A 15,595-nucleotide genomic window follows, 5' to 3' on the forward strand; every position below is an offset into this window, starting at 1 on the left:
TAACGTTCACTACTGAAGACTTACTGGCACATGATCGCTTGCCTAGGGGTCAGAAGCCCTCACTCCAGGAGCCAGAACAAACTGTTTATTACGCACTGATAATCGCAGCCACTGTTGATGTAAACGCTGGCGTAGTGTATAACTCATCGTATCACGCCGCCGGAAGTTTACTCCTAGGTTTATAGATAGCTTCGCTGCCTCAGTTTTAATCAGCATTCCGCCTGAACGATGAACATCTGTCCTTCCTTCGAAATAACGAGTGCAGTCGTACTTTGGTTGAAACATGGTCTATAGCTTCTGCTGTTTCTAGGGCTACGAGTGCACCTCGACATCAATGAAGCAATTCAGTGTCGCAATAGCGATATATGCGGTGCTGTAGATGAGTGGCCTCTGATAGGTTGTTGGGCACCATCCCAGTCAGTAAGTACAGCCTCTGGTGAAAGGAGAGTAATCTAATCGGCGTTCTTATCGTGGTCACGCATTTATAAATTGACGCTGCTGCTGGTGGTGGTGAAGGCGTGGGAAATCCAGTTGGCATTCGGTTGTTGAAGAACGCACGATATCTATCCGACATCAATTTTACTGCCGCTTCAAAACCTTACCGGCATTTATAACTATTAAAAGGAGAAATACGATTTTTGTTTTCTGGTGCGCACATACCTTATGAATAGTAAGTATTCATTTTACTTAACTCGGACATGCATGAAAGAGCATAAGGCATGTTGCAGCTTTAATGATGGCAGTATGCATATCCGTTCGCAGCAGCGGTAGGATATTTACGCCTCAACTATGTGCATTCGCATCATTGTTGCAATATTTGAATCGTTTTATTTTGCAGACACAATGAAGAGCACATTGATGGTGGTATGCGTTCTTGGCTTCCTCGCCAGTGTCGGTGAGCAGTACCCTATACTTTGTTCAGCTGATACGAGCTTGCCATCGTACCGCATTTTAGCAGCATATATTTTAAAGGCCATACTAATAAAATTTTGAGGCCAACGTTGGCTGATAACATGCCAGGGCAATGCCCGCTTGACGTGTTTTGTAAAGTCACAAAATCACGAAGCATGGTGAAATATACAGAAACTGGCAACTTGGATTCTTTGTTTAAGATGGCAAGGTCATACGGGAATAGAACTCTGCAGTTTTGAATCCGGAGGAACACTTAATTCCTAGGGCACGCATTCAAGTTTGAATGGGTTCGTTACAGCGAGCCTGTATTTCTGTTGGCTTGCCCTTCACATAATGTACTAGCTTAGAACTGTCTGCCTATGAGTATGTGAGAGATACGAGTTGCAAGTACAGTATTAGTGATTACATGCTTAACTTAAAGCATATACGCCAACGAATTACCAAAAACGATCCACGCGGAGGTGCCAAAAACTCGGTCGCGGCCTACTTACCCTTGAAGGTTGAGCTGGAGTTTAATTCAAATTTTAGACTCATATTCTTCATCTCATACAGGCCGACCCCTTCTTTTTCAACATCTTGCACAAACGTTTCCTCAGAAGATGATACATTCATGGTGGCTTGAAAACGTATGTTCTGAAATAACTGCGCTGAAAGTATTTAAACAATCACAAGAATTTATATCAGCAGTCAATTAACGGCCGTAGGTGACTCTTGGTTCAGTGGCTAAATGTTTAAAAGGGCACTACTTCGGCTTCTGATCATTTAGAGCATTTATGGAACTTTTATTACGAGAAGAATTCCACAATAAAGAGGTTAGAATTTCTGGTTGTGAAGCAGTATTGTAAAAACACACATAAAAATGAATCCAAGCCCAATTATTATTGAAATCGTCAAAACAGAGCAAAACATTGTTTGCGGCACGATGCTTTAAATTGTCCATTTTCTAACCACAGTTGCTGATTGGAACAGGCTGCCTGTCAACGCCAGAATCAATTTCAGAATTCGTCGTTCATTATCTAACATTGCTGCGAAAACGTTTCTACTTTTCCTTTCGAGAGCGCCAATTTGCTGAGAAGTGTTGATTATTCACTGTATAATTTTGCTGGTTCTTCGCATTTTTTGCTACCTTTTCGCAAATGAAAATTTATTTTCTTCTCATCTTAGTGCGACAATTACTTGCAATGACTGTAACGTTTATTGTATTGTACTTTATTTTCTTCTCATCTTAGTGCGACAATTACTTGCAATGACTGTAACGTTTATTGTATTGTTTTACTCCTTCCATCACTGCCAAAAGGTTGCTGGCAAAGTTAAATAAATAAAATAACATTTTGAGATTATGACGCAATAAGTCACAATTATATTCTTGTTGTTGTGGCTGTAGGAAGAAGGAAAAGAAAATGCACGGGCCTGCAACTGGTAGCTGAGCCACCATTAGATCACTTTTTATTGTTTTGCCGCCGCTTTACTACGCTGAGAAAACAGTTGATGGAAAGGCCATTGCAACAGCTTGGCCTTAGTTTAAGCAGCCCGACATTGCTATCATTTGGCGCCACCATCCTTGGGCACAGTCACAGGTCTGTGTTTACCGCCATGCAAAATTTTTTACTGGACTCAAATCGTTTGCCTTGCTAAATATTTAAACATCACTTGTTCTACAATTGTAGTGTCAATCTCCCGTGAGTGTTATCACTTTTCATTTTATATTTCCACTTATTTCCCGTTTTGTTTCCTTTACTCTACCCCTCAAATCACTTTTTTTAATGCAAGTATATTAAAAAAAATTTCTTTGCTACCCAATTCTTGGCTGATCCCCCTCTGTGGGTATGTGCCATAAGTTATTTGGACAACAACAACAACAACACCGTTGCCTCGTGCAGACAGAAAATAGAGAAGAAAGGATAAGGGAGAGAAAGACGCGCGCCGCAAAATCAGCCATCGTTTACCACTGAAGCGGTGGCGGGTGCAATGACGGCCTACAACAGATAAAAATTCAGTGGCAGGGTAGCCCCCGCCGCAAGCGGCTGTGACCTACCTGTCCCAGCCCTATCAGTGGAGTACCTCAGCTATCATCCAGAATTATATTGGAGCATACACTGTTACGGATGTCAAGTGCTCTCTCTTTCTGATCGCAGGTGGTGTTGAAATTGCTGATATGCTTTATTAAATATAGATAAATCGAAGGCATCGCCTTCTTTAATTGGGTTTTTGAGCCTTTGAGTCATAGTATCACCCGACGAGGAAAAAGCAACGGGCATTTAGGATAAAACACTGGTTCATTCCGGGACAACAAAAAGTACTAGAACGTGCCCCACAGGCATTGTAGCGAAATAAAACAAAATGTAGGGGCGCTTACATTCTTCTTTAATCTTTTACGTTTTTTATATTTTCTATTTAAACATTCGTTCATACCCTTAGGAAATAAACGACGATATAACAAAGCTAAATAAAAAATAATGTACGACAAAATTTTAGTACAAAGGGAGCTTGGCCTCTAACTTGCAACATTTAGAAGTGGCAAAAATTGCGTCTTCTGGCTCTACTGATATACGATTCTTTTACCGAGCAAACTATTGCGTATCTATAGTTCATTTCTTTTTTACCTGACATTTGTCCTCCAATCATAGAAAAGTTAATAGGAAACAATACAATAATCATGGGACCTTGCTTACTCTACGCTCTATTTCTCTCTCTCTCTCTCACACACACACACACACACACACATACACGCACACACACACACACACACACACACACACACACACACACACACACACACACACACACACACACACACACACACACACACACACACACACACACACACACACACACACACACACACACACACACACACACACACACACACACACACACACACACACACACACACACACACACACACACACACACACACACACACACACACACACACACACACACACACACACATGCGCGCGCGCGCGCGCGCGCACACACACACACACGCACATATATATATATATATATATATTCTTTTGAAAATAGATTTTGTGTGCTTTATTTAGTTTTGTCGCTGAAATTTACATTATTCTGAAGCACTACCCTACTGAATATATTGCATGAGGCAATAACCTCACATTTTCTCACACAATTTCACTCAATTCACATAACAAATCACATACAAGTCGCATATAATTGCATAAGGTCTTGCAGTTTCTTGTACATTATCATAAATTAATTATGTGCACATCAAATAATGATGTGCACCGTATGAGAGTCTATGGGATTAGATGAGATTTCATAAGATTATTGCCCGGCAGAACTTTTGGTTTTTCAGTAGGGTAACATTTGATGCCTGCTGTTCTTTGGCACTGTCTAGCTTATTGATATTCCTTTTCAAACAAATGCGGTGCTTTCCTTGGATTTTTTGGGACATTTTACACCCATTATGACCTGGTTTCTTTGACAAAATTGGATCAGCTGCTATTGCAGTGACGTGTTCGTTTATTCCTATCGTTTTTATTTTTCTCGGCACTTTGAAAGTTTTGTTCTCCGTGTCTGCATAAAGTTAAAAGCGACAGCTTTCCCATAAAAAATGTGTATGCCGTAAGAACTGTTTAATTATTTAGTGGAAACTAGATACTCTTCATTGCAGAATGCCGTCCCTACTTTCAATAATTTCAATATCTGGGTTCTTCGCTATTGTGCTGTAAAATGATTGGAGATGATTATCGCATATTGCTGTCTATAGGTTTCCTGCTTGACGTGCTTTAATTAATACGGTACGTAGACCTTTCAGGGGAATTGCACATGCGAACATGTGAACGCTGGGGCATGAAAATGTTTGGTAGGAGGTGTATATTAGGCACAACTTCACGGGAAAATTGACTTTAAGCCTTCCATCATAATGTGGGTTCAAAAAAGAAGGAAAGCTGTCTCATTTTGTTGTTAGAATGGTAGTTGTTCCAAACTGGAGTGTCTTATTAGAAAATTGTTCTTGCACCCTAACCTATTCACGAAATTATTGAAAGTATTTGTTTCTTTCAATGCGCCAATATATACATTTTGAAGACGCAAAGTAATATCAAGATATAAAATGGGATACAACATTGCTTCCTAAGGTAATAACTCATCATTTACGCAGTTGTATATTAAATATTTGAAACTATATTACAGGTATCAACAGACTTGACGTGTGCCCAATGTAACTGACTTTTCTAGCCACAGATTCTAATTAAAAATATTCATTAATTGGCCGGGAAATGATTTCTAAAGGCTATATTATTCAACACACACTTAGTATTAAACGCATCCAGTATTTCATTGCCAAAAGTAGCATTTCGTTGAAGATGGAGAGAGAGAAAGAATAGAATAGAAAGGCAGGGAGGTTGTGTACAGCGCATAGTGGCCTGAATGTTTCAATACAGGCACTAATTTAATACATTCGAAGCTCCGGTAATATAATCCTCTTCCCCTCTTCCAATAGTTTCAGGGGAAACTACAGTCATAGAGGAGGCCGCACAGGGTGAGGTCCAGGCCCTCAATTCGGAGGAAACAGTGAATGAGGCCCTCCTCGTGGGCCACATTTTACGCGAAGTGGCTCTCCACCTGAAGCAAGACGCAGATGTAGACGAGGTAAGAAAGCGTGCAGAAAAGATCACCTAAAGGCTGTGATTTTTGTTTGAAGTTGCAAGGCATTGTAACTGCTCAAGTCGACAACAAGGGAGCGGAGAATAATATGCTGGTCGAGGATACCTCTCCACCCCCACCTAAACGCAAAGTTAGGGAGGATAACAGCTCAGACCTAACAGTGGATGAAAAGCTAGAGAAAGTAAATGCGAAACTGGACAGAAGTCTTAAGAATTTCGCTAAGGAAAGAGACAGTAAGCTTGAGGACTTAGCCAAGCAGATTCAACATATGCAGATACAGATGCAAAATCACTTTCACCTCATGACGGAGGCGCTCCAGCAATTAAAGGGGGAAACCGCCAACCTAAATGCGAGAGTGACTATACTTGAGGAGAACAAAACAAAGTTGAATAATGGACAGACCGCCCAATAACATCCAAATTTGGCAGTGGAACTGTCGCGGGTATCGACGCAAGCGACCGGTATTGCAGAGCACGCTGTCGATCCGCGAATCAGCCCCCCTTGCTATAGCATTGCAGGAGACCGGCGGCCCGGCCAAATTGCAAGGGTATCGCGCCTTCCACAGTGGGAAAGGGGACAAATCGAGAGTTACAACACTGGTGCAGAGAAACATAGCAACAATCCAACACGAATTAGAAGACAACGTCATAGAACACGTCTTTGTAGAAATTCTAACAGGAAAAAAGGAGGAATCAAACACTTTCCTACTCAATATCTACAGCCCACCGAGACAACGGAAGGTCCGCTTCAGGGCGATAATGAACAAGTCACTTAAGATAGCAGGGAACCAGCCGCTAATTATAGCGGGGGACTTTAACGCCCATCATCCGGAGTGGGGGTACACTAAGGAAGACGCAAAGGGGAGACAGTGTTGGGAGGACACGCATAACCTGGGGATAACATTGCTGACTGACCCATTACACCCCACGCGGGCGGGGAACAGTGTTACAGCCGATACCTCACCGGACCTGACCCTGATTAAAAACGTAGAAACAACGCAATGGCTAAATACGGAACTCAACCTGGGGAGCGACCACTCAATAGTGGAAACCACGGTTGAAATGAGGAGTAAAGTCAAAGGAAAAAAGTGCTTCCGGACGAAAATCACAGACTGGGACCGATTTAGAGAGATTAGAGGGAACAGAGATCTAACAGACATAGGAAATATAGAGGACTGGTGCGAAGCGGTAAAGAAAGACACCAGGAAAACAACTAAGACGCTAGAAGGGGAAAAAGCTCCGGAAATAGCGGATGCCCGACTCCTACACATGTGGGAGGCCAAACAGGGCATGGAACGTCGACTTAAAAGGAAAGGCAGAAACAACAAAAATCTCAGAAGAAGACTGGCGCGTCATAACAAAGAAATAGAAGATTACGCCTTTAAACTATGTGAACAAAATTGGACTAACAAATGTGGCGACATGGAAAGGAATATGAACCTCCCGCAGACGTGGAATATCCTAAGACATTTAATAGACCCTGAAACGTCCAAAACACAAGCACGAGTCAAAATGGCTAAGGTTAGACACGCATGCGAAGAGCAGGACGATGACATATTCATGAAGAAACTCGTCGAGACATACATAGGGGACACCGAAATTAGAGAGCTACCCGACTACCAGGGAATTCCAAATGAGAAGTTAGATGCGCCCATCACGAGAGCTGAAGTAAGGGCGGAGATAGTGAAACTCAAAACCAAGTCAGCTCCAGGGCCAGATGGAGTCACGAATAAGATGCTCAGGAATTTAGATGACAACTCGATAGAGGCCCTTACCAGCTACATGCAGAAATGCTGGGAAAAAGGGGAGATCCCACCGCTGTGGAAAGAGGCTACCGTGATCCTGATCCCAAAACCCGGGAAGCAACCGAAACTGGAAAATCTCCGGCCTATATCGCTCACGTCATGTGTAGGAAAGTTAATGGAACACATCATTCAGACCAGAATTTCAAATTATATGGAGGAAAAAGAGAAATGGCCAGACGAGATGTATGGCTTCAGGCCCCATCTGAGCACACAGGACGTCATGCTGCGGCTGCAGCAAGACATAATTAATTCCAGAACCAAAGATGCGAAAGTCATTATGGGACTGGACCTAAAAAGGGCCTTCGACAACGTCAAGCACGAAGCCATCTTGGAAGGGCTCCAGCAGGCAGGAATAGGGCTAAAAACTTATCGCTATGTCAGAAATTTCTTAACGGACCGCACGGCGGTTATAACTTTCCAGGAAATACAATCTGGGGTGATCAGGCTAGGCAACAGGGGGACACCTCAGGGATCGGTACTGTCACCCACCCTTTTCAACATGGCCATGAGAGGGCTCCCGAAGGAATTGCGGAAAATTGGGAATTACAACTTAAATTACAGCCTGTACGCGGACGACATCAATCTCTGGATCAACAGAGGGAGCGACGCAGAGATCAATGAAACGCTGCAGGCGGCAGCAGATGTCATCTCTAAGTACGCGGCGGACAGAGGACTTAAATGTGCGCCTGAAAAATCAGAAATCTTCGTGTATAATGACAAGGCACTCAGGAATAAACCTCCCTCTGACCCACAGGTGTACGTGGAAGGAAGGGAGATACCAAAAGTAGAGACAATACGAATATTGGGACTCCACTTACAAACACACGGAAGGAACACGATCACCATTAAAAAGTTAGAAAACCACGCGACCCAGACATTAAACCTCATCAGGAGGGTCTCACGTAACGGAGGCGGCCTCAAGGAAAAAAACCTCCTGAGATTGGTACAAGCCTTCATCATTAGCAGAGTGGGCTACGCCACGCCATATCTGAACCTAAAGGCAGATGAGAGGAGAAAGATAGACGCGCTCATCAGAAAATGCGTTAAAAAGGCCCTAGTCCTCCCAACATGTACATCGACGGAGCAGCTACTGGCCCTAGGACTGCACAATACGATTTCAGAAATCACGGAAGCGGTTAAAACCTCGCAACTTGAAAGACTCAGCACGACGCGAGTGGGAAGAGCTACGCTAAGTAACCTTGGAATAGCCACAGACAGGGGGCAAAAGGAAAGGGTTGACATTGACAGGAAAATCAGGGCGCACCTAAGAATCCCTCCCCTACCCAAAAACATGCACCCTGTGTTTAATAGGGAAAGGCGACAGAAAAGGGCGGAAGCGATAGAAACAATATATCGGAGCAAACCCCCAAATGAAGTTGCCTACGTAGATGCGGCAGGAAACAGACGCAGTCGATACATGACCATAGCGGCGGTAGATGGGGGAGGCACCCTCATCACGGCGGCTACCATACTAGGGAAAGAAACCGAGATAGCGGAGGAAGCTGCGATAGCGATCGCTTGCGTTGGCACCAAAGCTAGATATATTATTAGCGACAGTAAAACTGCAATCCAAAATTTCAGTAGGGGGAGGGTAAACCCCCTCACCACCAAAATTTTAACACAAGGAGTGATTGATAGGACGATCAACATCATCTGGACCCCGGCGCACGAATCTGTCAGCGGTAACGAGGCGGCCCACAGTGCAGCTCGAGATCTCTACCTCCGAGCTGTACAGGATGGCTCGGCTCAGGCAGAACATAATAGAGAAGGGCGATTAATCTCGTATCAAGACATTACAGAACACTACAGGCAATGCCGGAGGCGTTTCCCCCCACCAAACAAGGCGTTGAGACGCCTGCAGACTGGAGTATACCCAAACCCAGTACTAAATAAACATATCCGATCGGACTGCGAGGACGATAAATGTAAAAGGTGTGGGGCGAGAGGAACCCTCGACCATATAATTTGGGAGTGCGCTTACTCCCCAGGCAGGGCGCAAAACATTAGCAGTAGGGAAGCCTGGGAAACCTTATTGCGACGCTCAGACCCTGAGCTCCAACTCACCGCCGTCCAACTGGCAGCAGAGGCCGCCGGCGAAACCAAACCGGCCAGCATCTAATGCGACCATCCCGTGCGGCTGGGCCGCTAAGTCCCCTCCCCCTTACAGGGGGGTGAGACAGAGCGGCCCAGGCGGTGTGGTCCTTCTCTGTTGGACAATAAAAGTTTTCAACAACAACAACAACAACTGTGTTATCAAAGTTCTAATTTTTTTTTCTGTCCTTTTGGCACTTATTGTAGAAGTGACCATATCAGTATTAGATTCGCGCGGAAACCGTAGCAAACTGAAGCGAATCATGCAGAGTCATTTTGACAATTCTATATTTCTCGCCGTGGGTATTGCTTCAGCCTCAGACGGCAGCAGTAACTTTGATGCAGCGCCGTTTCGCTTGTTACAACCCTATTATCTGCATTTCAACAAGGTTGACTAAAGTTCTGGTAAGCAGCAATTGGCCTGCGTGTGTTTATTTTTATTTTATACCACAGAGTAGAATTCCTCGCCTAATTCCGCGGCCCCGTGCGTGGAGTTTAACAGCGTGAATTAATTGTATTGTTCAAATAGCTGACTTTTTTTTTAGCAGAACGTAGCCAGAACAGTTTGCAGCACCACACTGTACTGAAAGAAAACCGATTTCAGTTCCAAAATGGGGCAAATATGTCACGGTGTGAACAAAAGTGGCTAAGCACGAAAGGTTACGTGGCATCACTAACTAGCAGGTGTGCGCACACAGAAGCACGACGCGGACTGTTTCCTAAACGCTACAGTATCGTTTAAAACGATTTGTATACTTACGATCATAGAAAGATGCAAAACATGGCAGTTACGTATCCGACAGCAATCACCAAAGGACTTGCCTGTAAAGAAGCTTATTCTTAACGTTAAACAACTTTTTTAAGCGTTGCACCTTAACATATAGAATGCGAACGCCGATGAGAAATAGGGCACACAGTTTGGCTTGTGCAGAAACGTACTCGTATCGAAGAAATATCACCAATATCGACCTGACTGCGACCATGGCAGTAAAGCCCCTAACGTATAAGATCTCCAATAAATCCGAACTGCGCCGGCTGCAGTAGCTTAACCCCGGAACGTATATAATCTCATCCGCCAAAGTTATTTTACTGTCAAGGCGACCAACGGTAATTAGCGCTGAAACGTTTTTATATTTCAAATCGATTATAACTGATGATAGTTTGTCCTCGAAATTTTTTACTTGCTTCGTTCGTTTAACGACGGACCTAACTTTTTAGTTTCAATAACTGCTTTGCTGTTGTGATTGTAAGATGAACTTTTTTGGTTAGCTTCAACGATTTTCAGTATAGTTAAGCAACTTTAGGACAAATTTTGTTTTGCAATACTGTTTGACTGTGATACAATGCTAAAAATGGAAAGTAGACCTATGATGGTAGCTTCAATACTGATGTACCAAGTGGACACTGGGCAATCGGCTTCATCGAGCATTTTTTTAAATTTTAGTCGAGACTATTCTCCACACCTCCTTCTAACTTTCTGCCACATCCCCTCCCTTCCGCGTTATGCATAATGGCAAATGTATTAGAATAAAAAAAAACTGATTTTCGTCATCTTAAACTATACTTGCCGAATTTGTATCCACCTGTTCTGATCCTTCTCATTATTTCTTGCTTACCGCTCACCTGGACCTACCACCTGTCGATGCAATCATATACTTCTTGACTATGTTTTGTGCATATTTGCTCGTCGTAAACAAAATTTCCTTTCACAAACTGGTAAAACCTATTTCTCTGCATATTAAATTATGCGCGGAAGCAGGTTGGCGCACACGGGAATGTAGCCCGGTTCTGTCAAACACCAAACGAACAGCACCCCTTTCAGTTTTACGTCAAGCGTTCTATTTATCATGCTATTCCAAAAGTGTAGCTTCAGAAGAACGTAGCATATTTTAAGACGATCCTCTGCAAAGAACGTTCCAGTTGTTATCTAGCTCCAAATTAGTAAGTACTTGTCAAAATTTTAAAATTGTTCTATATAATTTACCTAATGGGTTTCGATGGATGATTGTCCTGTCTTGTGACCATAAGGGGGACGACTCATACTAGCACGTACAGCAGTGCTCTAACATAAACCTAGTTACAAATGGCGTTTCACTCTTTAAATGCACGTTAATTTCTATGCTGAACTCAGCTTTTGATAACGACGGGCGAAACCGGGTTCTCTATCGAATTAAAAATTAATTTTAGAAACTTACCTGTGCAAATACTTTAATGCGGGGTGTTCGAAATTTTATTACGTCAGCGACCGATATCGCTGCCTTAAGATAGGAGAAGTTTATCATAGTTAAACGTGGTATTCAACGAAACCTTCATAACATATAGTTATGCTTCGCAGAACTGTTCGTCAAGGCTCTATTCGTGAGTTAAGGTGAAATTCCTCCGTGCTCATATTCTTCAGTCACAGGTGACGTTATGGCTGTATCTATCACAAGGCTCCGTCTCAATCATAGCTCTCGCAATCCATATTTGAAAAGTCACCCGAAAGGTCAAATATGAAAAATCAGAGGTGAAAGTTCGCTGAAATGTAATACAAGGTGTAAGGTCAAACCTAACATGTCACCTAAATGTCCAAATTCCGTCACGGCTTGCAATCATATCTTATGGTTTGACGCCAAGGTACGTGGTCCACAAGGTTAGGCTGAAGGTCGTAGCTTCGGTTAAACTGATAGCCATGCATGAGCTCTGGCTGGGTAAAGGTCAAGTTATGAGCAAAGACGAACTATTGAAGTCGAACAATATGGCAGTTGCAGCACCGCATACAGGAACAGTATAAAGCATCAGTGAGAAAGATTCCCCAGGCGTCCGTCGCTTTGTAACCCGCCACAGAAATCCTGTCTGGTATCGCGCGAGAATTCTTGAGAGAGTGCAACAGAGAATGCACGAAAATGAAAAGTGCTCACGTGAAATGGGGCAAAGCTGTACGAAGTTAAGCCTTTCCCACTTCCTCCTGTGATATACGGAATAAATATGAACTCTGTCAATCTTTGAATATATGTCTGCTACCGCTGACGTATTAACCAAGACAGTCTGAATACGATTCCAAACAAAAATATGCTAGTCTTACTTCCTTGCGATTGCACAAAACGAAAATTGTTTTGTTTAGGTTAAAAAGCTCACACCTGCATTGGCTTAGAAAAAGTCGTATCTCACAAATTTTATACACGCCACAGCGATAAAAGCCCGTCAGTATAGCAGGGAATTTTGAAACGGGCGAAAAAGGAGAATTGAATGAATCGCAATCGATCTCTGGCATGGCGTCTGGGACGTGGTTGACGATGTGCACGCTCTAGCATTCACGGGTGCAGGTTGGCGACTCGCTGAGCTCGGCTTCTACATTAACCGTTCACAGCTAAACTCTCCATGAGCAACCAAAATTTAGGCTCTTGATGAAAAAAAAAAAAAGGCATAATGAACAATTCAGGAAGTTCGCGAGCTAGGGGCAGCCAAAATATAGCTTCTGCATAACGTTTGTGCACTCTATATATAAATTACAGGATATTAAGATGTAGAACAGACAACAAATGACGTACATAGTCTTTTCCGTTTATTTTCAGCAAAACAAAAAATGGAATTATTAATATTTGCGATATTTTTTGGTGTTATACAACATGCAGGTCAAAACATTGCTGTAAAGGTTGTAGCAGGGTGGTCCCTTAGTTTTTCTGATGAACTACAGTGAATATTCCATTGATGAACACAGACCTTCACACGAGTAAATTTAGATGGTATGATTAGATTTTTCCTTCGATTAGGCAAATATTCCGCCCCTATCCATTCACACTCACCGTGCTAATTTTAAAAGCACATTTAATAGCGAAGGTAAGCTTTCGCACTCTAAGAAACAAGATCAATATTTCAGGAATGTCCATTTGCCTGGAAGCGTTATTTTTTAAAGGATATTTTACAGGCCACACACTTGCGCTATTAGGTGAACTAAATGTTGAATAAGTGACGATAACTTTTGATATTCTTTCGCCATGTCAGTCTTCAGTGCACGTGTTCTAATCATGCCAATCAATGATACTATTTACTTTGCGAGGAGAGAATGGCTCAGTGCTGTGTAGTAGAGGCTTTGATAGTGAAACACAAATACCAAAATGAACGGGATATATAGGGAGGAGAAAGGAAAGCAGGGATGGTAACCATGAAGACCTCCGGTTGGCTACCCTACACTGGGGAAAAGAGCTAAGGGGATTAAAGAGGAGACGAAATAAGGGACATGGCGCACAATCATAGCTTGTCACTCAAGCCGGCGGCTGTCAGGTAACTAAAAAGTGTTCTGAATGCCTTCAAAGCAGTCGACTGCCGTGGCCACAATCCAAGGATCTTGTCAGACATTAAAAGACGAGGAGTTTGGGCATTCCAGCGCAGAACGAAACTCGTGTTTTTCATTCACAAATGCAGGACATTCAAACGGGAGATGTTGGACTGTCTCCTTACAGCTATAATTTTCACAGGCAAGGCCGTCAGCCGTTCCCATTTGGAAGAATATTTGTTTATGAAAGCAACATGTAAGCTCTAAAGGGCACAGCAATGTTGCTTCCAGACGCGCTGTATTTTGAGGAAGGCGAAGGCGCAGTAAAGGAGTCTCAGAATAACAGCTTGAGGGGCGAGTACGTAAGTTGCGCCGTGAGTTCTGTACGTGGCGCCACAGTTCTGAGTTCTGCTCAGTAAAGGGTCCAGAGTCCTCAAGCTGCGTTAGCAAAACACCCCCGTGTTACACGCAACGTGAAATCTTCCATGGTCACAGCACACTGAAATCTTGCTAAACTGATAGTATGCTGGAACCAAGAAGACGATGTTACAAATAGCGCTGGTTGTTGCACTGAGGCTCGCTTAGCATCAGCATTGAAACAGTGACAGGTAACGATTAATGCATTTTCTGAAATTTTAATTAGCAGCATTTGTATTAAATGCAAGGATGTGCAGTTAATAAAGATGATCTCACATTTGATAAGAAATTATGCGGATTCTTTCTTTTGTATTTCTTCTTTTCCTACAGTATTTCTTCTATGTGTTATAATCTAGAGTATAGATTTCTGCTTCAAGAAGTTCGCGTTTTGCTATCAAATTTGAATCTTTGCATGTGACATGAGCAGGCATTCGATACTGTTTTTTGTTTCAGTTAATTTATTGGTTTAACTTAGCTCCGTGTTACGGCTAGCAGGAGTAACAAAACAGACTTTGTATCGTGTCATTATAACAAGTTTGAGCGATACGCCAAGGGGTAGTACCAGTAGCAGCACTGAAAGGACAAAGTGTGTGTGAATACAGGCGCTACAAACATTACTGCCATGCTTACTTCATAGGCGCTAGAAGCATTACCCGCATGTTTACATCATAAATCAAGTTCTAGCTCCCAACTAAAGTGCAGTAAATAATGTGGATGATAGTAGAGAACCTTTTAAGAAAGAGTATGACTGTCTTGGTATATTAGATTGTTCATATTTCTGCTTTCAGGCGGATGAGTATTTCTTCCGCAAACTGTGGGATAAGACGAAGTTGGCAATGAAAAAGGCTTCCAAAAAAATTAAGGCAGCTTCAAAGAAGGTTGGCCCTGGAATCAAGAAGACCCTCAAGGCTGCCGGCAAGTTAATTGTGAAAGCCACCATTGAAGTTGTTAAGAAGAAAGCTCAAGAGAAGGCCGCCGAATATGTCACCAAAATATTTTCTAAAGCGCTGAGCCGGTACGCCCTGGAAGACGTTGAGAGAAACGCCGATTTTGTGCAACGCATATGCAGAGATATTGACCTTGCAGGCCAGCAGCTGATCGAACTTGGCGAACAGTTAGGCGGCCACCGTTTTGTATACTTATCTTGAGTTTACCGCTAAGAAGGCTGCACTTAAAATGGCGAGCATATCATTATACTGCCTTTTATGTTGTCAGAAAGCTGCTTAGAATACGGCTTGTCGTTTGGTGCATGTTCCGTGACGTGGTCAGAAAAGGCCAATAAAACATTTATTGTGATCTTGGAGAGCCTGACAGTCTACATCTAATAAATGTTTGAACGACAGTGCTTTCGTACGTACCGAATATATACAGCAAACGTTTGAAAATTTTTGTTTGAAGTGTTTTTTTGAATATTTAAGAACCGTAAACCATGTCAGCTGTTTTTGAAGGCTTAAACTCCCTGGTAAAATGCGATGTGGTAACAT

The 15,595-nt window shown here is 42.8% G+C and overlaps 1 protein-coding gene across 1 annotated transcript; it reads left to right on the forward strand.

The window, feature by feature from the left end:
* The first annotated feature begins 843 nt into the window (after window positions 1–843).
* On the forward strand, window positions 844–15,275 carry LOC146200034 (uncharacterized). The gene is made up of 3 exons (XM_084592260.1): window positions 844–895; window positions 5,381–5,529; window positions 14,900–15,275. The coding sequence occupies exons 1-3, from the start codon at window positions 844–846 to the stop codon at window positions 15,257–15,259; spliced, it is 561 nt and encodes a 186-aa protein (XP_084448386.1). The 3' UTR covers window positions 15,260–15,275.
* The last annotated feature ends 320 nt before the right edge of the window (window positions 15,276–15,595 follow it).

The sequence above is a fragment of the Amblyomma maculatum genome, chromosome 2 (genome assembly GCF_055883805.1).
Source record: "Amblyomma maculatum isolate TAMU_Amacu chromosome 2, ASM5588380v1, whole genome shotgun sequence".
Lineage (NCBI taxonomy): Eukaryota > Metazoa > Arthropoda > Arachnida > Ixodida > Ixodidae > Amblyomma > Amblyomma maculatum.